This window comes from Patagioenas fasciata, chromosome 22, assembly GCF_037038585.1.
Source record: "Patagioenas fasciata isolate bPatFas1 chromosome 22, bPatFas1.hap1, whole genome shotgun sequence".
Lineage (NCBI taxonomy): Eukaryota > Metazoa > Chordata > Aves > Columbiformes > Columbidae > Patagioenas > Patagioenas fasciata.
The window spans coordinates 6,323,463-6,345,317 of record NC_092541.1 but is presented as its reverse complement, the minus strand read 5'-3'; the positions used below and the strand labels follow the sequence as shown (position 1 = coordinate 6,345,317).

Genomic DNA, 21,855 nt, shown 5'->3' with positions numbered 1-21,855 from the left:
TGAAACGTCAATCTTCCCAGTTCCTCCTTATCTCCACTTAGTCTAAGACAGCCTAGGTTGCTCCTTGCCACAGGAAGCTAATCCTTTCCTTCCAGAAGGAGGTGAGACATAGCCAACAAAATAGTTTTCTCCAGATAAAGTGAGAAAAACAGACTGTACCCAATTTGGTTTCAGTATGAGGATGCCTGGGCTGTCTTCAGTGTCCATCCTTGGCATCATCGTGTATCACAAACACTATTTTGGGCAGCTGTGACACAGATCTCTTAATTCACATAGGCTGACCTGAAATAAAGTATTAGGGGAGTCACAGGCCTGGACACCAGGCTAACCCACTCCAGTGGAGAGTAATTCTGGTCACTGTGGGCGAGTGAAAGACTGTGGTAAGAGACTGATGGATGAGTATTCCCTCCTCATGATCCACAGAGCTGAAAACTTCAAACCATCTTTTCAAAGACATCAGTTTCTCTTCTCTTTTGATGGAGACCTAGTAACCGAGACTTGGGTGACTGACATTTTAGAGGGTTAGTGAGGACACAAATGTTATAGTTTCCCAGTGGTGCACAGGCAGGTCTGAAAAATTTAACTATGAAAGTACCACTCAGGTCATGAATCTCTTAGTGATAGAAATGCGGGCTCTGGTGTGCTATGCCAACGTGGTTGGGTGTTTGAAACAATAAAGACTGATGTCTCTATCTGCCTGATACATTTATGTATGAGTCAATGCCATCCCTCAGTAGTCACAATTTTTTAGATCCCTATATTTGCTTGTGAAATGCTGAAGGATTTTCATCCTGCCAAAGCTCTCAGGCACAACCAAGGGCTACTCAGGAAAATGTCATTCCTCGGTTTGCACAGAGACACAGAAATGGTACTCCAAGGCCGAGCTTTGCCTGAAAGAAAGGGAAAAGGTATGGAATACAAGATTAAGAGTTTCAGTGTTTCATCAGAAAATGAGCACAAAAACACCAGTGAACAAGTCCTCCTGATTTACATTACAGTGGTAAAACACACTAAATAAGAATTACACTAGTTTTGGATTTGCCATGCGAATTTCACTTATCTTCTGCATAGGGTGAGGGTCTTCCTCCAGGTGTTTGCAGGGTCTGAGCGACTAACCTAACAAAACTTAATTAAACAGACTTTACTATGCACTTTGCAGAGGCTGTCTTGAAGCCAGCAGTAACTCAGTCAGTATGTGAAAAACCTTATTTCCCCTTCAGGATGTGGTTAACTTGTTTTTCAAAACAAGGGGGAGTTAATCTTGCATGGTGTGACTTAGTCAAAAGTGATGACCACAGCATCCTGCCTGTTGCTTGTGAGAGAGAGATGAGCCAGTCACTCTGTGTGTTGGGGTCTTTCTGACTAATAACCAAGTTGCTATGGAAACTATCGCTCCATTAAAGCACCATACATTATTTCCTGTTGATCTCTTCTTAGCATCAACGAGTGGAAAAAACCAGCACATTTTCTTCTCTTATGTTATGTGCATTTTCCTTCCTTGTGCTCATATAAAGCTACCTCTTAACTGACGTGTGTCTTATTTTGCTATGATGCAAAAATATTTTGCTGAGGTCTCTTCAAAGTGATCTGAAAGACAAAACCTAAGTCTAGAATTCATGGCCCCACTGCAACTTCTTAATGTGCCAAATCTGCTTCCCTACACAAAGTCTAGAAAAAACAAATTCAGCCAACTAGAAATCTAGGTTATCAAAGCTGCATTTCTAATCTCATTGGTCATTTGGACAGTTGGATTTCTGCAGTCTCTGTCTCAAATTCAGAACAGAAAACACAGAACAAACCACAACATTTTGGTTTAGTAAAACTTTATTTTGGGCACTACTACAATAACCAAAACTGCATGTGCCATACACTTTGCAGAAGAAATACAGGTTTAATAAAGAAATGCTCCTATGTTTGAACATTATCTGGTTGGAGTGAATCACTTCAGATCCAACACAAATCTTCTCATCTACAATAGAAAATTGTTGTTATTAAAGCTATCTAAAAAACATTAAAGTTATAAATAGCGTCTACTGTGCCTGAATTCTCTCAGCAGTAACACGAGTTCTACAGATAGCAATGCAACATGCCTGTAAAAGGTGTTTTAAAAGGGTCACACATCCAGAGTGAGGTTTGCATGTTTTAGAACTATTGAAGCAGGTTGGCTGCGAAGGCTGGAAGAGTGGGGAGATCGATTTCTACTTAGTAGGGAGATGAGGAAAAATACACTGTTCTCAGTTCATAGAGAAATAGCAAAAGCAGTTACAACTCTTAAAACTAAATAAACTAGATAGGCAGGATTCAGCAGTATAAAATGTCTAAAGGGGAGGGTGCTGTGTCATGTTCCGGATGATTACTGTCAACAGATTTGATATTGGCCGTTGAACCCATTGTGCTGCGGGTACGTGTTCTCTCCTGCTGTTCTTCAGATCGCTGTTGCCTTGCTTCCCCACCATCTGGAAGAGCAAAGTGTGTTTCAGACTATGTTTATTGCAACTGGGCCTATGTGCCACTGTTTGGTAGCTGTCAGATCAAGACAAGTAGACTCACACAACTTAGGCTGAACTATTTTTTACCTCTTTGGATAACTTAATTTAAAAATCCTCCCCCTCTCCTCTCTTTCCTCCCACCACTTCACATGTTTGTGTTTTGGAAGCCTTCTTTTTGACTCCTTCTTTGTCTTGATGTTTCTCCAGGCTTTGTGTTCTGCTATTTGAAGTTGTCAATGAGATGTTTTAGGTGCTTCTGGTAACACCTGAGGAAAGCAAGTTTACTGCAAAGAAAATTTGGGGACCAGCCACCAAGCACTGAGCTTTTTGTACAGAAAGGGGCTGATTTGTTGGGGGAGGGGGGAAGGGGGGCTGTATTTCGGGGTTTGTTTGGTTTGTCGTTGTTTCCCCAGAAACCTACAAGAGTTATTCAATGGAAACAGGAGCAGATTAAGAGGTATCACTGCTTGTGGTGTTAGAGAAGTACACAATACAGGTGCTCATTCCTGCCATAAGCTTCCAGTGTCAGTACATATCAAGCTGTGTGCTTCCTTACCTCAGAAAAGAAACAACTTGATACTCATGAGTGTATTGAAGGCGATGCTTTTTGCCAGCAGGACTCTCAAACCCAACACAGCCATAGACAACATGTTTGCTTTCTCCACTTTGTTATCTGCTTAGTGATAGAGAAAAGATGGGAGAGATCATGGTCTAGATTTGGATATTGTGATATTGGCAGAAAGTGGAAAAAAACCCACAGGTAATAGTTTCAAAGAAAGAAACAGCAACAAAGGAAAATACTATAGAGAAACATGGCAACAACAGGAGAGGAGCATGTCTGTCTATGCTGGATTTTGCTTCCTATTGTTTGCCTGTTACCAAAATACCTGCCTTGAAAAAGCAGGTTGTCTTTCATGAAGATGTTTTATTTTGATTTCTCTACCTCTGAGAAAATACATTTCCATGCATTTGTCCCTGACAAAGTAATTTAACTTCACAATCGATTTAGGTAACTAACCTTGTGCAGAGGTGTCTGTGGTGTTGCAAACCTTCTCTGTTACTGTTTCTTCAGCCTCCTCTTCTGTAGCATGATGAAGAAAAGACATTATAAATGATATCCAAATTTTAAAAAGGATTTAACAAAACATTCAAATGATCCTTCCCATTGGAATATGTAGTCAGTGAAGTCTAAGGCTCAGGTGACTGATCACTAATTTTAGCATTAATTTGAGGAGAAAATTTCTCCATGCAATTCTAGGAAACAAAAGAATTGCTGAGTTGTTTGGTTTTACTATTTGAATGAGCTCCGTGATGACAAAAACAATGCCTCAAGATAATTTTTTTTCCTTAGGAAAAAAACAAACAAACAAAACCAAACCAACAAACAAACAAAGCTCCCCCAAAACAACACACCACCACTTTAATTTTCTGTTGTTTTTAGAAAGACTATTTCATGCTGTGCTCTAGGAGGTTTGTTGCCATCTGTTGAAGTATTTAGTCTAAAGTAAATGTACTTTTTTTAAAAAAAATTGTCTTTCCATGCCCCATCCCTTTCCTCCCAAAAAAAGTAACTCCAGGTTCTCAAACAGTTAAGACCATTTAGTTTAGATGTTTTTAAATATCACTCAGCTCTCTCTGCTTATGTACCAGATGTCTTTCTCACTTATGCTGGTTAGCCAGGACAATGCTTACTAGGAGGAGAAACAGCAAGCTCTAGAATATGCTACCTTTAGAAATAAGTTGTGGCTGTACCAGAAAATTGTACCTGGCAGTGTTGTGCTGGTTGTAATGGTGCTGTTGTTGAACTTGGCCGAGCAGGTCACCTCTGTGCTTTTTGTCACATTGACCACCTGAATAGTACTGTATAACCCCTCCGATGTCAAAATGGGTGTATTTAGTTCATATACGACCTTATTAGAGGACATCTCCAAGCTGATGTTCTTTGTATAGGAATTCCTTGCCAAACAAGCTGCTTTCCCAATTCTGCCATCATCTTCCAGTTCCTTTGATTTCATCACAATGACTTCTGGGACTGAACTTTTTTGACTGGCTGAAAAAAATAATAATAATACTAAAAAATTATTTTATTGCAAAAGCTTGCCTGAGTGCTACGTCACCTGAAGTTCATATATACCCCAACTGTGACTGATCCCTAGCATTATCAGTTACTAACTGCCTTTCTTTTCTAGGGTCATTATTTCTTGCTGCTGCTTCCAGAAGACCAGATCAGAGACAGAAAGGGTCTATGAGAGTAGATTTTTTAAGGAAGCTTTAATTCCACAGCATTTTAAGTCTCCTTTTTCCAAAGCTTGTGCCTATATGTGAATTCTTTATTTTGTGAGAGACCTGCAAATGAGAAGAGAAATTCTATACATGCCACTACAACAGTCAAATTATTCTGCTTTTTCAACAATTTGATTCCTAAAAATAACACTTCTGTCAAGGACTGTCTTGTATATGCATGAGACATGAGGGAATAACTGGTTTTTCTTTACTCTCCCTCCCCTCCCCCAAATCTTGTTTTGATGTGGCTAAGAGGCCTAACCATAGCAAGAGCAACAGGGCAAAGAGAAGTCAGTTTGTTGCTTCCATGTTGTGCAAGGTTACTCCAATGAGTGACATTATTTGCAGGAATGAAATACAGCTGCTGGAGTGGGGGACAAGGTTGGTTTTTTCAATAACAAGTGCTCGGATGCAGTAGGGATTTTTGTCTCTAAGGTCGGACACATCAAAAAAGATTTACACACCCAATTTGACAGAAGCATCCTGATGGGCCTTTTTGCTAAAATGGGCACATTAGGCCTTGGATTTTGCATAGCATCTGCCTTGCAGCCTGGTCAAGAGATTCCTCAGGTCTAATATCTTGTTCATCACAGGGTATCTTTTCAATTTCTGTTCAAGGGGCCCCGATTTTACTCCATTTCTCCCACCACCCACACTTCAATACTGAACTGAGGTGAAAGCCAAGCAATACTCTACCATATATTCATGGACAATAAATAAATACATAAAGACATAAAGACATAAATACATAAAATGTAGATGGAAACAAGCACAACTCCATGACTCCAAGTCAACATTCATTGACTTCATTTGACCTATTCAGGTAAACTCAAACTGTGAGCAGTTTAGTAAGATTAAACTCATACAGAAATATTGCATAAGATTCCATTTATTGCTTTTGTATATTATCTTTCCCCCCCACTCAGTGCTGTCTTTCTAACTCTGACAAATAGAAATTCTTAGGAACTTAAATGTCAGTCTCCACAAGACCTTCAGTTCCCTTCAGACTCTTCAACCATGGCTTTGAAATCTAACCATTGCTATGAAAACATTATCAGGACACCTCAGTAAGTGGACAGCTGTTAGGTCCCAAAGAAATTCAGCAGGATAGCAGCCAGGATTTGCCATTTTGGATCACAGATTCCTTGGAATATCCCCAAACATATGATCAGCATGTTTTTGGACTTAAATTTTCTAATTGCATATCAAGAAGTTATGCATAGAAAGTGCCTCATTAGTGGCTTTAAAACATGAGAGGATGACTGCCTGAATTTTAGGAGCAAGAAAAGAAAAAAATGTGAAAATCCAAACAATAACAACTCAGAAGAGGTTAAAGCACAAAAAATACCCACCTGGCTCCACGGTCAGTTGAGTCCCCTTCCCAAAAACCAGAGCAGCAGTTACACACAGTTAAAGCACATAGATCAAAAAAGGCTCATTTTGCTTTTCTTCTGACATACATTTCCTTTCCAGGTGCTGTAACATGGTTTTGTCAGACATTCTTAGTACTGTGCATTCTTTGTTATCTGAGAAGATCTTTAAAGGCTTTTCATGTTTTCTGATCTCCAGTATTTGCCAACAGCCAGTGTACCAGCCAAGCTGCTTCTCTGGCATAACTCACTGGTTAAGATCTTCAGCAAAAACAAATGCACACTGTGCAACTGTAGTTAAAGCAAAATTATTTCTACATGAGACCCCAGAAGCCTCAACTGAATCCCGCTACTTTGCATTACCTGAAAATACAACCATAAATTCCTGTCACTGCTTGCTTTTGGGAGGGATTTTTATATTATGTTCTGGCAGTAGCATTTTATTAGCACAAAAAGGTTGCATTCTTTTTCACTTTAAACTTACAAAGTCATGGAAAGAGCTATATATTCCACAATGTTACGGGCCTTAGTTTTCCTAATGAATGTTTTATCTAGAACAAGTCAAACCAAACCAAACCAAAAACATTATCTGTCCTTAACTAAGTCATCAAGAGGAGAATATGCCTTGAATATCCTATGGTAACTACTAATGGATGTTTTCCATGTAATTTTATGTTGGATGATTCTCAAAAGATTCAGGTAGTAAAGCACATCTGTTCTTAGCATCTTAAAATGCATATTAGTATCTGTCGAAGAAATCCTGTGCAATCTACTCTAGGTGAAGCTGCTTTAGCAGGTGGGCTGGACTAGATGACCACCGGAGGTTCCTTTGAACCCCAACCATCCTGTGATTCCGTAATCCTGTGAAATCTAAATCTAGCAACAAAGAGGTCACATTCTGAAAATTTTGGTTTCAACTTATTGATTGTTTCAACAGACACTGAGGTTCTTAGATGGCTAAGGTCTATTATCTTTTACTGTCAAACATAACTCTAAAGTCTTTGTCCATCTTTAAAAATGTCATCCTATCCTGAAAAAGAAAAATCACTGAACAGCATGGAAACTTCTCTCAGCGAAAGTTTCATATAATTTTGCATCAAGGTGTCAGAGAAGACAGATAGGCAAGAAAAACAGAGACAGAAGGATTTAAAGATTTCAGGGTAGAGGAGAAGACAAAGCTATAGCTTTATTTGTCAGATGAATTGTTGTCTAACCCGAATCGTGTGAAAGTCAGTGAAGATGTTTCAGAATTTTGAGTAATGTACTGTAAATATTTCCTAAAACCAATAATATCTTCCTGCAATTGATGAGCAATATGCTACCTTCAGCTAATTGAAGCAAGTCTTTTCTCGTCAGCAGGAAAACCAACATGCTAAACTTTTTTTTTTTTTTTTTTTTAAATCAGGCACTTTCTGTGAGACAGACTATCATTCATATAAGCAATTCTGTAAATGTCTGAATTGGAAATGCCAATGCTCAATCTTCTACCTGCCAGCTCTTAGGCTGTTTTGTTGGTTGTTTTTTCTTGCCACATTTTAGTCTTCTCTATGGAATATTTGACTTTTTGTATTTTTTTGACAAGTACCATCTTCAAATCAATATTGACTGATGTTAAAACAATGGAATCTGGCAGTTTCTTGGGGTCCTACATTTACAACTGATGATTCGCTGCTTGGAAAGAACAGATTTTTCTTCAGAATAACTTTTTATTCCGTTGTCCCTTTGGAATGGGGGGTGGATTTAAATTGTTCCAAAACAGACATTTATTCCCATGCATATACCCTACAGACCTGGACAGATATTAGGTAGCAACTAAGAGAGCCCTGTGTCCTTCTGGAAAGAGAGAAGGAAGTTTTAGGTACGTAAAATTACAGGAGACATTTTTGCAGCACTTAGAGGACATGCAGATCTCCACAAGCATCATAACAAGTCTTAAGGTATGCACCTGGATGTTCAGGGTAACAAAGATCAACCTAACACACTTGCCTACCACCCCAAAATTCACACTCCTCCCAAAACAGGTTGGGGTGACATCCAGTTATTCCTCCAAATCCTTCCTAAGCAGATACAACCTGAGGATTCAGCTTGAAACCCTGGCTGGAGAGAGTGCATTTTATGGATTGTTGCAGCAGAAGATTCTTAGAGTGAACCCAAAAAATTAGATTTCTTTTTCCTCCCCCACCTTAATTTTAATATAATTTTTGGAAATAAAATAACGATACTTACTTGGTTCAACTGTGAGAGTGGTCCCACTTCCAAATACAAGCTTACTTGTTCCCACACTGTTACTACTTAGTTCAATAAATAACTCTCTCCTCGTGGTATTCAAAAGTGGTATAAAAACAGAAGAGCAAAAGCTGGAAATTTTTCCTAATTATCCCTGTGTGCAATCCCATGAGGGCATCCAGAACCACCTTTTCTTCCAAAACTGGAAACAGAAAAGCAATAATTGAATAGTTCAATGATTTCAAATAGCTTGGTTGAATAAAGGATTTCCAAGTTCTCCCTTTCTTCCATCTTTCAGAAACCCTGTGAGTTCTATATTTCCAGGATAAATAGAAACATGTATATAAGGTGCATTTGTCTCCTTAATAATTTCAGTCATCCATCTCCTTTCTTTTCCAAAATATATTGTCTTTTTTCCATCTTTAGGTTTTTGTACAGGGCCATAAGTTATTTATATCATTGTGGTACTCCAGCCCCCTGTCACAGTGATACATTTCATGACAAAAAGTGTCTCTTCCTTTTCTCTACGCAGAATTTTGGATTATACAGGCAGTCACATGACATCTTGAGTGGTTTCTGTCCTAAAATACTATATGAAGAAACATGATATGGTTTTAAAAAAATGGTCTAAAGTAATACCAACAATTTAGAATTACATGACACCTCTGAAAAGTCTCATGGAGTTGAGCTGAATAAAAAGCAGGGGGAAAAGATAAAAATGAATACTTTTAGTGCCATTTCAAAGTATTTAGGGAAATCCTTCTGTGCTGCAGGAAGCTATCTACATTTTCACCTTGAATTTGGTTTCAGTACTCAGGAGCATGAGTGCTGTGCATGATCTGTGCTCTGAGAGTTGGTGCCCAAGGGTCATTTGATGGCTTAGGAAGTTTTGGTGGCTTAGGAAGTTTTTAAGCTGTTTTAAGTGAGATGAGAAAGTAGGTAAATGCTTGTGACTTCTTATGTCAAGCTCATTCTTCACCTAAAGAAATGCAACTACAGAATAGATTTAGCACTGTCATAGCAAATCAGGGGCTTGGAACTCTGTCAAACAAGGGGTCTGAGCCCACTGATCATGGGCCATACAGGAGCACCAGAAAAAGTGGTGTTACTAATGGAAGGGGCCGTGCTGCAGGGGGCAGAACCCACATCTGACAACTGAACCTGTTATCTAAGGTGCTTTACTCCTTGACAAGTACTTGGACTGGGGATATTGTTAAAAGTCTTGCAAAACTTACTGCAACTATAGACTACTACCACCTGCTTGCTCTTTTGCTTGTCTAGAGCTTAACGATGGTGACAATAAGGTTGAGTGTTTGTGGATAAGAATCAGGGGGAAGGTCGACAAGGCAGATATTCTAGTGGGAGTCTGTTACAGACCACCCAACCAGGATGAAGAGGTTGACAAGTATTTTCTATAAGCAGCTGGCAGAAGTCTCACAATTGCTAGCCCTTGTTCTCATGGCGGATTTCAATTTACCAGATCATAGATTCACAGAATCATTTGAGTTGGAAAAGACTCTTAGGATCATCAAGTCCAACCATAACCTAACTCTAGCACTAAACCGTGTCCCTAAGAACCTCGTCTAAATGCTTTTTAAACCCCTCCAGGGATGGTGACTCCATAACTGCCCTGGGGAGCCTGTTCCAATGCCTGACAGACCTTTCCAGCAATTTGAGGTGCTGGGACCCCAAACTCTGATCCTGAATTGATGTGGGTGGTTGTGTGTGGGCTGGGAGACCCAAAATCACCCTCCTCAGTCCTGCTCTGTCCTGCCTGCCCCCAGCTCTGCAGGCAGAGAACTTGCACATCCATCCCGGTTACATCCCACTGCAGGGTCATGGGGCTCTGTGAGCTTCTGGCTGGAAAGCTGTGGGTTATTTGTAGCCTATGTGTAAAGTGTCTCAGTTCTTTATAATTTTGAAAGAAAACTAAGTGTATGTTTTTTTAAAAAATGGCCTCTCTGGAGCCTTGTGCTTGGCTGTTGCTGCAAGCGCCTCGAGAAGCATTTGGCTGCCGGCGGCCCTGATACCAGCGCTTGTGCAGCTGCAAGGTGAAGTGAATCAGGGAACGGATCCACCTGAATGTTGATCCTGGGGGAAAAAAAAGAAAATTTTTTTTTTTAAAAAGCTTATTTTTAGCTGGATGTGTTCCCCAACCTGGTTGTGCAACATAAAATGTTTCAATGGATAGATGAGCAACAAAAGGAGGGCTAAGGAGAAGCTCCATCCTTGAGTGGATGCGGAGGGGAACATGGTGACAGAGGACGGGGGAAAGGCTGAGGTACCATATACCTTCTTTGCCTTAGTCTTCAATGGTAAGACCAGTTGTGCTCCAGGTACCCAGCCCCCTGAGCCAGTAGACAGGGACGGGGAGCAAAATGAAGCCCAAATAATTGAAGAGAAAATGGTTAGCAACCTGCTATACCACTTAGATACACACAAGTCTATAGGGCCAGATGGGATCCACCCAATGGTTCTGAGGGAGCTGGTGGAGGTGCTCACCAGGCCACTTTCCATTATTTATCAGCAATCCTGGCTAACTGCAGAGGTCCCAGCTCACTGGAAGTTGGCAAATGTGTTTACCTGGAGTTTAGTAAAGCCTCTGACACTGTTTCTCATAGAATTCATAAAATCACAGAATGTTAGGGATTGGAAGGGACCTCAAAAGATCATCTAGTCCAATCCCCCTTCCGGAGTAGGAACACTTAGATGAGGCTGCACAGGAAGGTGTCCAGGTGGGCATTCTCCTGGAGAAGTTGGTAACTCATGGCTTGGACGGGTGTACTTTTCGTTGGGTAAAGAAATGTTTGGAGGGCCAAGCCCAAAGAGTTTTGGTGAATGGAGTAAAATCCTGTTGGTGGCCAGTAACAAGTGGTGTTCCCCAGGGCTCAGTATTGGGGTCAGTCCTGTTAGATCTCTTTATCAATGATCTGGATAAGGGGATTCAGTGCATCCTCAGTAAGTCTGGAGATGGCACCAAGTTGGTTTGGAGTGTTGATCTGCTTGAGGGTAGGAAGGCTCTACGGAGGGATCTCAGCTGGCTCAATCAATGGGCTGAGGCCAACCATATGAGATTCAAGAAGGCCAAATGCCAGGTATTGCACTTGGGTCACAACAACCCCAGGCAATGCTACAGGCTTGGGGAAGAGTGGCTGGAAAGCTGCCTGGCAGAAAGGGGGTGTTGACTGACAGCAGCTGAACATGAGACAGGATGTGCCCAGGTGGCCAAGAAGGCAACAACATCCTGACATGCATCAGGAAAAGTGTGGCCAGCTGGAACGAGGAAGTGATTGCCCCCTTGTCCTGGGCACTGGTGAGGCCGCACCTCAAATCCTGTGTTCAGTTTTGGGCCCCTCATTACAAGAAAGACATTGAGGTACTGGAGAGAGTTCAGAGAAGGGCAACAGAGGTGGTGAGAGGGCTGGACCACAAGTCTTATGAAAAGCAGTTGTGGGTTCTGAGGTTGTTCAGCCTGGAGAAAAGGAGGCTGAAGATAGACCTTATTGCTCTCTACAACTATCTGGAAGAAGGTTGAAGAGACGTGAGTATTGGTCTCTTTTCACAACTAGCAAGTGATAGCATGAGAGGAAATGGCCTCAAACTGCACCAGGGGGTGTTTAGACCAGATATTAGGAAAAACATCTTCACTGAAAGGGCCCAGGGACAAGCTGCCCAGGGAAGTGGTCAAGTCACCATTCCTGGAGGTATTTAAAAGATGCATAAATGTGGTGCTTAGGGACATGGTTTCGTGGTAGACTTGGCAATGTTAGGTAATGGTTGGACTTGACGATCTTAAAAGTCTTTTCCAACCTAAACAATTCTACGACTCTATGATTGTCTTTCATGTGAGTATTAATGATACCACTAGGGGAGTCCTGGAAAGTAGCCAGTAGACTCTGGGGGTAATGGTCAAGGGTATGTGGGCCCAGGTGGGTTTCTCTTTGATCCTGATGATGAAAGGGAGAGCGGTGAGAAAGAGTGGATGGATCCTGCTGGTCACAGTTGGTTGTACAGCTGGCACTGGCAAAAGGAACTTGGTTTTCATGACCATGGGACCCTTTTTGAGGACTGAGGACTGTTTGGAAGAGATGTGGCCCACCTAACTAAATGAAATAAAAACATCATGGCCAACTGGCTGGCCAACCTGACAAGAAAAGATTTAAATTAGGAACAACATAAGAAGCAAAAGAATTATAAATAATAATACAAGAAAGCAGTGGGAAGGGTTAGTACAAAATTTATGAGGAGCAATATGAACAGGATAGACTTTATGATAATAAAAGAAGGGCTGAAAGGGGTCCTCTTCAAGTGTTTGTACATAAATAAGGAAGTATTATGGGGGAAAAAAAACTCATACAGTTTCTGTGATATCAGCATGACTGGGTGTCTCCTTAAAGTGCATGCACACAAATGCATGGAATAGGGAGAAAAAAATGGGAGAAATAAGAGTTCTCCTAGTAGTTGCAAGGCTATGATCTCATTGATAACACACTGTTAGCTCACAAGAACTATGTATGGTGAATTGCAGACTAGTGCACATTGCCTGGGCTCCTGTCCAGCATGGCCCAGGTTTTCCTCTGTGGCTTGGTTGTAAAGCTCTGAGATCATGGATGTGCAGTGGGGTAGCATACAAGAAGTACTGTAGTGCATGGAGCCAGGCAGTTTAGGAAAGACAGTCTGGGAAGACAAGGAGGAACAATTGCCCTTTCTGTCAGAGAGCAGCTGGAATGTGTGGAGTTTTTCTTCAGGATGTGCAGTGACCCAGCTGACAGCTTATGGCTAAGGATTAGAGGCAGATCAACAAGGGTGACATCGTGGTGGGTGGCTACTAGAGATCACCTGATCAGGAAGAAGAAGTGGATAAGGTCTTCTTCAGACTACTGTTAGAAGTCTCACGTTTGCTGGCCCTGATCCCCGTGAACCATGAACTGTGTCAAAGCATTGCTGGTTGATGTGAAGATCAGGCGCAGCCTTGGCTGCAGTGATCATGCAGTGTTTGAGCTCAAGATCCAGAGAATAGGGAGTAATGAAAAAAGTAGGACCACAGCCCTGGACTTCGGGAGAGCAGAATTTGGGCTCTTCAGGGATTTACTTGGAAGAATCCCACGGGTTATAGTCCTGGACAGAGAAGGAATCTAGGAGAGCTGCTTGATTTTGAGAGATCAGCTTCTTGAGGAAGCAGTAAGTCAAGCAAAGCTGGCAGGAGGCCAAAATTATGAACAAGGGGCTTCTGAATAATCTCAAAAAAGAAATGTGCAAGAGTTGGAAGCAGAGGAACATTACCTGGGAAGGTTATAGAAGCCCTGTCTGATCATGTAGGGATTGGGTTAGGAAAGCTAAAGTGCATCTGGAGTCACTTGCATGTAGTTACAATTCTTCTCCTTGCTGATCTTCCGTTATTGACTCATACCAGGTAAACAGAAAGGAGCTAAACGTGATTTAGAACTCTTGTTCTGATGTCAAATAGCAGGGAGATTACTAGTGGGAAGTACCCTTTCTATTCTCCTGCTCTTGTTCTTCATGCATCTGCTTCTGATCACTGTTGGATATGGAGCTAAAAGGATCTTTGTTCTTACCAAAAAAGTGTGAACAAATCTTACTTTCTCTGTAGTCTGAGATCAACAGAAGAACATAACACTAAGCTTAAATGAAAACAGCTAATATACAGTCCGTTAATACCCACTTGCTCAACCTGAGCCGACAGTCAGATGTTTAAAATTATGTCCCTTACAGGATCCAAGATCTGACAATGAATGTTGGGGAAACTGGCCCTGCATTAAGAGGTCTGCCTGCTGTTTGTGTCATTATAGGAACTGAATTTGCGTGTGTGCATAAGGAAAAAGAGACTACACAAGACACCATGTTTCCACCTTCAAGACAAGGCAGTGAGTAAGACAGTTTGTGTACAGTGGTTCAGTCCTTTTGAATCACTGTGGTACGTAGTCCCCACAGTGGTAGACAGTTCTACAAAAACACATGCTTTTTTCAGTGCCAGGTGATGTCTCCACTTTCATGTCCTTTGAAGAGCCGGGCTTTCTTTTCCTCTTCCTCTTCCTCTATATTGTTCTACTTCTGAACAATCTAATACTGTTCCAGAGAGGCTGCTATACACTAAAACTATCATCACCATTGCTTTTTTTGGCACATAGGATCATATTGATCTCTCACTAAAATATTTCCCATAGTTGCCAAAAGGGAATATTGTTCCTTTTCAGTTGTTAGAGCTGTTCTCACTTAAAGGACCTGATTACTGGTTTGTCTTTTAACAGACATTAAGGGAGTTAGGGTGAAATATTTTAAAGAATATCTGGGGGCCAGCTGCCCAAGTCTTATTAATTTTCAATTTATTTTCATTCTGCATTCCCTAACTCTTTCTAGACCTTCAAGTATTTAGGTTCTAAAAGCCTATTTTCAAGTCAAATAAAAAATGAGTCCATGTGTATGAAGTGTTCAAAAGTTGTCTTTGTTTAGCTGATAGCAGTTTAGTGGACTCTGTCTTAATGTGCTAAAGCTGCTTATTTACTCAGGTATTTGATTTTTATTAGGTTGGTGCAAAAGAATTGCAGTTTTGGCATTATTGAAATTTGCTGTTTGGTATTAAAATACATTCTTAAATAAATATGGTGTTTATTATACATCATTTTAATGCTCTTTTCTCACTTTATGCTTGGTTGGTTGTTGTTTTTTGTTTCTTTGTTTTGGTCCGGGTTTTTTTGGTTTTTTGTTTTGTTTTGTTTTGGACTTATTACTTGCTGTTTATTTTTTATTTGTTTTAGACTATTGAAATTTTGTTAGACAAAAAGCAAATTTGAGCCATTTTTTCTTTTGAGTTCAAAATGGGTCATAAAGCAGCAGGGACAACTCATAACATCAACAACATATTTGGCCCAGGAACTGATAACAAACATGCAGTGCAGCGGTGGGTCAAGATGTTTTGCAAAGGAGACGAGAGCCTTGAAGATGAAGAGCATAGCCACTGGTCATTGCAAGTTGACAACAACCAATTGAGAGCAATTATTGAAGCTGATCCTCTTACAACCACATGAGAAGTTGCCAAAGAACTCAACTTCCACCATTCTATGGTCATTCGGTATTCGAAGCAAATTGGAAAGGTGAAAAAGCTCAAAGAGTAGGTATCTCATGAGCAGACCAAAAATAAAAAAAATCATCATTTTGAAGTCTCGTCTGCTCTTATTCTACGCAACAACAACAAACCATTTCTCGGTTGCGATGTGTGATGAAAAGTGGATTTTATATGACAAACAGCAACAACAAGCTCAGTGGCTGGATGGAGAAGAGCCTCCAAAGCACTTCCCAAAGCTGAACTTGCACGAAAGAAACATCATGGTCGCTGTTTAGTGCTCTGCTGTCAGTCTGATCCACTACAGCTTTCTGAATCCCAGCAAAACCATTAAGTAATCTGCTCTGAGAAGTATGCTGAGCAAATGACCTCCCACGTATCTCTAGTTTGTATAGGACACCTAGGGCATAGAACCATAGAATGTCCTGAGTTGGAACAGACCCACAAGGATCATCGAGTCCAACTCCTGTCCCTGCACACAACACCCCACAGTTCACACCGTGTGTCTGAGGGTGTTGTCTAGTTTCTTCTTAAATACTGACAGGCTTGGGGTATTATTCAAAGGCAATGGACATATGCATAAAAGCATATGGATGCATTTACATATGGAGACATACAAGCAAATGCACTTCCATGAAAATCTACACTTCCAAATACAGAAATGAATGTTCAGTTCTCAGAATATGGACATGTGTGTTTATTCACATGAAGTGGAAGGGAGAAAAGAAATTTTTCATCATATCCTGGGAAAAATCATCTCGGCAGTGTAGTTCCCGGTGCAGTGCCCATTTTCTCGGGTACCACTGATTGGCTGTTGTTATGCACTGCTGCAATATTGCTCTAAGACTCCCTGAACGATGTAAGGTGTCCAAATGCAATTAAGTTCTGTCTTTCCATGTTCAAATTTTAATTCTTTCAATGCTTGTTGCACTTCTTCCAAAAGAACAAACCTCTTTCCCTGTCACTTTCTGCCTGTGAGAAAGACTGAGAAGAAAGCAAGAAAGTAATAGCATGTTCATGGTTTTGTGTGTGCTTGTGAGAGACTGCTGCTGCTCTGTGCCTGTTTCTGGAAAAAGCCAGCCTAGATTAGTCTTGAGAAGTCTGGGAAAAATCTTACCTTGCAGCAACCACAAATGACCGGACTGGATTTAAAATCCCTTCTTCCAGTTCTGCCCTGGCCCTGCCTGTGTTTCAACACTATGTCCTTTTCCAGCTCTCTGGTGCTGCAGAAATAGGTGGCCGTGTCTGCAGCTGATGGCCAGAGCACTTCCAGGGAGAGTCAGTTCCTGGAGGGCTCTGCAGAGCTGGTGACTCAGGTCTGGAGGGAAGAAAAATGTGCTGGAGTCCTGTGAAAGGAACCTTCAGCACTACATGATCCAGGTCTCTGCCAGGAGTCTGACGGATCCAGTCCCAAGCGTAGCTGCTATTGGTGATGAGTATGACAGAGATGTGGCAGATGAGCATGAGAGCCTCTGAGACCTTCCCTACTGTGGGACCAGAGGTCTCTGTCTGCACCTGAGAAAAGGCACCTGCAGCCCCAGGAGACAAGGCTGAACAGATCACAATAGCTCAAGGACTCCCTCTAAATGTTAAAAACCACTTCTTCCGTGTGATGGTGAGTGAGCACTAGGACAGGTTGCCCAGGAAGCTTGATAAGTCTCCAGGCTTGAAGATATTCAAAAGATGTCTCGACATCAGGCTCTAGCTGGCCCTGCTGAAGCAGAGCAGTTGAGCTGGATGACCTCTGGAGGTCCCTTCCAACCTCAGTCATTAAGTGATTGTGTGAGTAGAGGGGAAGGACTATTGCCTCAATTTATGCAACGCATGGAAGGCAGGAAAGGGCATGTTAAGTTCCCTTGTGGAAACCTCTGAGTACTTCTCTGTCCCTGTACAGCTAGCAAGGATGGGCAGATCCTGCTCACCTCTTCCCAGCTCCTCTCTACCCACAGACCTGCACTGCTCAGTTTTACTGTATCAGGGTTTCCCCCATGAAGGCTGGAAGGAACATCCTATAGGGAGCGGCTAAGGATTTTGAGTTTGTCTAGGTTGGAGAAAAGGAGGCTGAGGGGTGATCTCATTGCTCTCTACAGGTTCCTGAGGAGGCAAAGTGGAGAGCGAGGTGCTGATCACTTCTCACTGGTACCCAGTGACAGGATGCATGGGAAAGCTTTAAAGCTGCACCATGGCAGGTTTAGGAAGCATTAGCTTACTGAGAGGGCAGTCAAACTATGGAACAGGCATCCTAGAGAGGTGATCGATGACTGTTAGTGTTCAAGAGGCATTTGGACAATGCCCTCAATAACATGCTTTAACTTGGTCAGCCCTGAAGTTGTCAGGCAGTTGGACTAGATGATCACTGTATGTCCTTTCAACTGAAATAGTCTATTCTAATTCTATTCTATTGTATTCTATCCTATCTGATCCTAGCATATCCTCTGAATGATTGACAGCAGTCAGGCATGATGAAACCCCCCTCTCTCTGAGCCCAAGCACAGCCCATTCACAGACTCACCAGTGAGATGGGCTGGGACACCTGTGAACATGCAGGAGGGGACAGCGAGAGGGGAGAAAGCTGATGTTCAGGCACGCCCTAAGTGTCTCTCACTGTGGCCCCTGCAAGGTGCAGTAATAGAGCGCACTGTCCCCCAGTTCCAATTTGGTGATGCCCAGCATCCCAGAGCTCTTGTCAGCCTGGCAGGCAAACCTCTTGGCTGTGGCTTTAGGAGTTTCCCTGGCCCTTGCTCTGCACCAAGTACTGCAGGGGTCCACCAGGATACTGCTGATATCAGGCCACATAAATATAGGAGGAGTTGGAGCTGTAAGTGCATCGCAAGGCCCCAGTATTCCCTGCTTGCCACCACACTGCAGATGTTGCAGATGTCGTTGCTTGATCTCATCACCCTGAAATGCAGCTGAAATAAAATCAAAGCTCTTCACCCACTCCTTTGGTCTCACTGGTGGAAGAAAATGGCACATGAAAGGATCAAGGGAAGTGGGCAATTATGTTGCAAGGCTATTATGATGCCAAAGCCCAAGTCCTTTGGGTAACTCAGGGAACAAAGGAACAGGTGGAAGGCATAGAAAGGCCACAGGCAAACACAGTGGCCAGGCTGGTTGGGTGACAGAAACACAATGAACAACCTCCGCAGAATAAAACACTGCATCTGCGGCTCAGGGGATAGAAATTGGCAGTTTCAGGAAAGGAGTTCTTGCAGAAAGCCCAGAATCATGTGGTGTACAGTAACAGCCCCTCTCTCTCTGGGCAAACGATGGAATTAGCTCAGCACTCTTGAACCCTCTGCTGGGCCCCACCAGGTTTGTGTTAAAGCTCAGCTGGATTTCCTGTCCCTGTGGAACAGCACAGAAGTGTTAGCAATCAGAACACATAACCACAGGCGTAGTTATATGCGGTGCTTTATTCCAGCGCCGGGAAACCAGGGGTTCGCACCCAAAGCTGGCTTCAATGGTCAGTTTAAGTTACACAGTATTTATACAGTCCATTCACATACATATTCATATATTCATTAGAATACGTAATAGTTACTCAACATTGATTGCAACATCTTGGAACTACTTTGATCATGCGCAGTGTCCTCTGGTAGTCTTTTAGGGGGTCTTTGGGATGAAGTAAGTAGTCCTCTTCAAATTACGCTGATGAAAGCAGGAAGAGGAATAGAGCTGGTACCAGGAATCAGGGATCCCGAGGAAGGAGACACCATGTTTTCCTCCCTTTTTTTCTCCTGTTAGATCATGAAGCTTTTTCTCCACTTTCCATTTGAAGCAGGAAGGTTTTGCACCATGGAGGACAAATCCCTTTGTCTTTGCCAAGTTGGGATGATGAGGTACCTGCTCTCTTCTCCCGGAAACTGTTCTCAATGAGCACAGGATGGCCAAGTGCCTCTCAGAGTAACCTGGACTTGAGCCCTATGCTGCCATCCTCAACATGGTCTTTGCAAGATGCACCACGAGCACAGTGTCCAGTTTAAGTGCATAGCATAGACCCCAAGATGTGGGTGCAGCAGGCAGGTGCCCTGCATGTCCCCACACAGCAGAAGAGCCAGGTTGGATGGAGGTGTCTAATTCACAGCAGAAGAGGAGGAGGACTGTTCCCAGAGTGCTCTGTATTGATGGGTGGGGAGGTTGATTCAGCTAACAGGTCAGACTGGGAGCGGTCAGCACAGCTCCACAGAGCTATGCAGAGCACAGGGACGTGCTTCCTTCCTGGGTGGTATCACCCTTCCTTTCACTTATCTACCATGGGTAATAACCCCATGCACACCGCAGTCCACGTGGCCAAACCCGCTCTGTCTCACCCCTCTCCAGCTTCTCTCTCCCTCCTGAACAGCACTGCCCACATCTTCCCTGTCTGTGGACCTGTCACTGCTGACAGCCCTTGTCCCACCTAGTCCCTCTCCATTCTGTGACAACAGTGAAGGAGAGAGGCAGGGACTGGAGGAACAGAAGAAGGTGAAGCTGTTGGGGCCCTCCTGGATGTCCCTCACCCTGCAGAGTGAAATAACAGAATGCTCACTTGGCAGGAAATCCTCTGGTGGGCAAATGTGATGTGGTGCTGTCAGGCCAACCCAACCTTTTTCTGAGGAAGGAGTACAGGGAGCTGCGGACACTTGAGAGGTGGTCCTGGGGCTGGCAAGCTGTCCTTCCAGAGGTCCCCTGTCCCTTGGTGCTGCTGACCTGCTGCTCCTGGATGGGACACCACTGAGCACAACTCCAATTGGACAGGGCACCCCTAGGCAGATGTGCCCCTTTCCCTGCTACCTCCAGTTTAGCCAAGCATCCTGCTCTTCCACTCACTCATGCTTACACTTCTCCATGTGACTCTTCCCCTTGTAGCCCTTCCAGACCCCTCCAGCAGCAAATGCAGCAAAGGCAGGGGAGATCTTGGTCATCCTTGGCACTGATCGTCTGGGGTAGATGTGCGGGCTCATGCTCACCAGTTCTTCCCCCAGAACTCATGTGCACAACACACAGTGGGGACCAGGCTGTTGGGGCTGCTCAGCAGAGCAGGGACAATCCCTTCTCCATGCTCATTCTACTCAAAAGAATGCCAGAGCTCCCCCTACGGCCACATGATAGGACATTGACTGAACCCTTACACAGTGTCACTGTCTTGATGGATGACACCATTTTGAGGAGCACTGCCCACTCCACACTGACCCTACACAGACTGTCTTAGTCCTTTCCCTCCTCTTGCTTTTAATGGTTGCTCCAACAAGACCATTTGCGGAGGGGATTCAGCACAGCCATGGGATGGGTAGTTGCACAGAGGACAAGATGTTCTACAATTCAACTCATTTGGTGTAGTGCTTTGGTGCTGTCTCAACAACATGAGGGTTAGAAACCCATTTCAAATCTGGCTTTCTTTTCTTTGGCTTTCTGTTTTCAGATTTTAACTCTTTAATGCTTGTTGCTGTGCTGCTTCCTAAAAATCCTTCTTCCCTGTCACTTTCTGTCTGTGGCAGAATTTGATAAGGAAGGAAGCAGGAGGTTTTTGTTAAAGCTCAACTGGATTTCCCGTTTCCGTGAGAAGGGTGCAGAAGTAGCGGGCAGAGTCCCGGGAGTGCAGAACATGCAGGGACAAAGATGACTCAGAGAGGGAATTGTTACGAGACACTGTGGCTCGACCCTCCACTGACTGCCCGAGTTTAATAACTGAAGCACCATAGTTGATGTAGGACAGCCACTCGATGCTGCCACTGGGTGTCTGACGGTACCAGAGGACTTCGTAAGTCTCGAATGTGAAGCCGTAAGCGTGGCAGGAGAGGAGCACGGAGTCCCCGGGCGCTCGCAGCCCTCCGCCGGCCTCCACCAGCCTCAGCTGCGCCCACACCCCTGCGGACGGAGAGCGCAGGCAGCCGGGCAGGGCGCGCCCACGGCCCGAGCACGTTCAGCCGACGGCCCGGCGCCCCCCGCCCCGGCGCAGCGCCAGCCGCCACCCCCTCTCTCCCGGCAAAGCCCCGCGCCCGGGACAGGGCCGCGCCTGCCCCGACCCTTGGGCCCGACCCGCCAACGGAAACGCTCGGCCTCCATGTCTCCCGCCCTCCGCTTCCCCGCTAAGGAAGGCGAGCGCCAGGAGACAGCGCGCCCGGGGCGGTAGCAGCCGCAGCCCCGCGGCCCCAGGAAGGGCAGCGCCAGCCTTGGACCCAGCCCCAGGCTGCCTGTCTTCCCCGCCCGGCTCTCACCTGCCGGCCCCGCGGCCAAGGACAAGGTCAGGAGCCACGGCCCCAGCCCGGGCGCCATCGCACCCTGCGCAAAGGGGCCGGCCGGGGCCGAACGGCCGCGCGGGAGCCGCGCTCAGCCAGCTCCTGCCCGCCCCGCCGCCTCAGCCCCTCCGGGCCAGCCCCGACGCCTCCGCCCGCCCGCGGCACACCCGGCCCGGCCCCCGCTG

General features: G+C 44.0%; 2 protein-coding genes across 2 annotated transcripts in view; both read right to left on the bottom strand.

The window, feature by feature from the left end:
- LOC136111659 (T cell receptor alpha chain MC.7.G5-like) overlaps window positions 1-21,855 on the bottom strand; it is a 179,353-nt gene that overhangs the window by 75,916 nt on the left and 81,582 nt on the right. The window lies entirely within an intron of this gene.
- On the bottom strand, window positions 1,818-21,753 carry LOC136111661 (Ig heavy chain Mem5-like). Its single transcript, XM_071798181.1, has 8 exons — window positions 21,650-21,753; window positions 20,994-21,299; window positions 15,436-15,445; window positions 8,369-8,430; window positions 4,255-4,539; window positions 3,508-3,570; window positions 3,046-3,162; window positions 1,818-2,456 (listed from the first exon to the last, which is right to left on the bottom strand). Exons 1-7 carry the CDS (start codon window positions 21,705-21,707, stop codon window positions 3,047-3,049), a joined length of 900 nt encoding a protein of 299 aa, XP_071654282.1. The 5' UTR covers window positions 21,708-21,753; the 3' UTR covers window positions 1,818-2,456; window position 3,046.

Excerpts from the sequence above, each read along its gene's own strand:
- LOC136111661 (XM_071798181.1), bottom strand. The coding sequence starts at position 21,707 with ATGGCGCCCGGGCTGGGGCCGTGGCTCCTGACCTTGTCCTTGGCCGCG. Across the intron at positions 3,571-4,254 it reads AACCAGCACAACACTGCCAG|AAGAGGAGGCTGAAGAAACA; the intron begins GTACAATTTTCT and ends ATCATGCTACAG. Across the intron at positions 3,163-3,507 it reads CACAGACACCTCTGCACAAG|ATAACAAAGTGGAGAAAGCA; the intron begins GTTAGTTACCTA and ends ATCACTAAGCAG.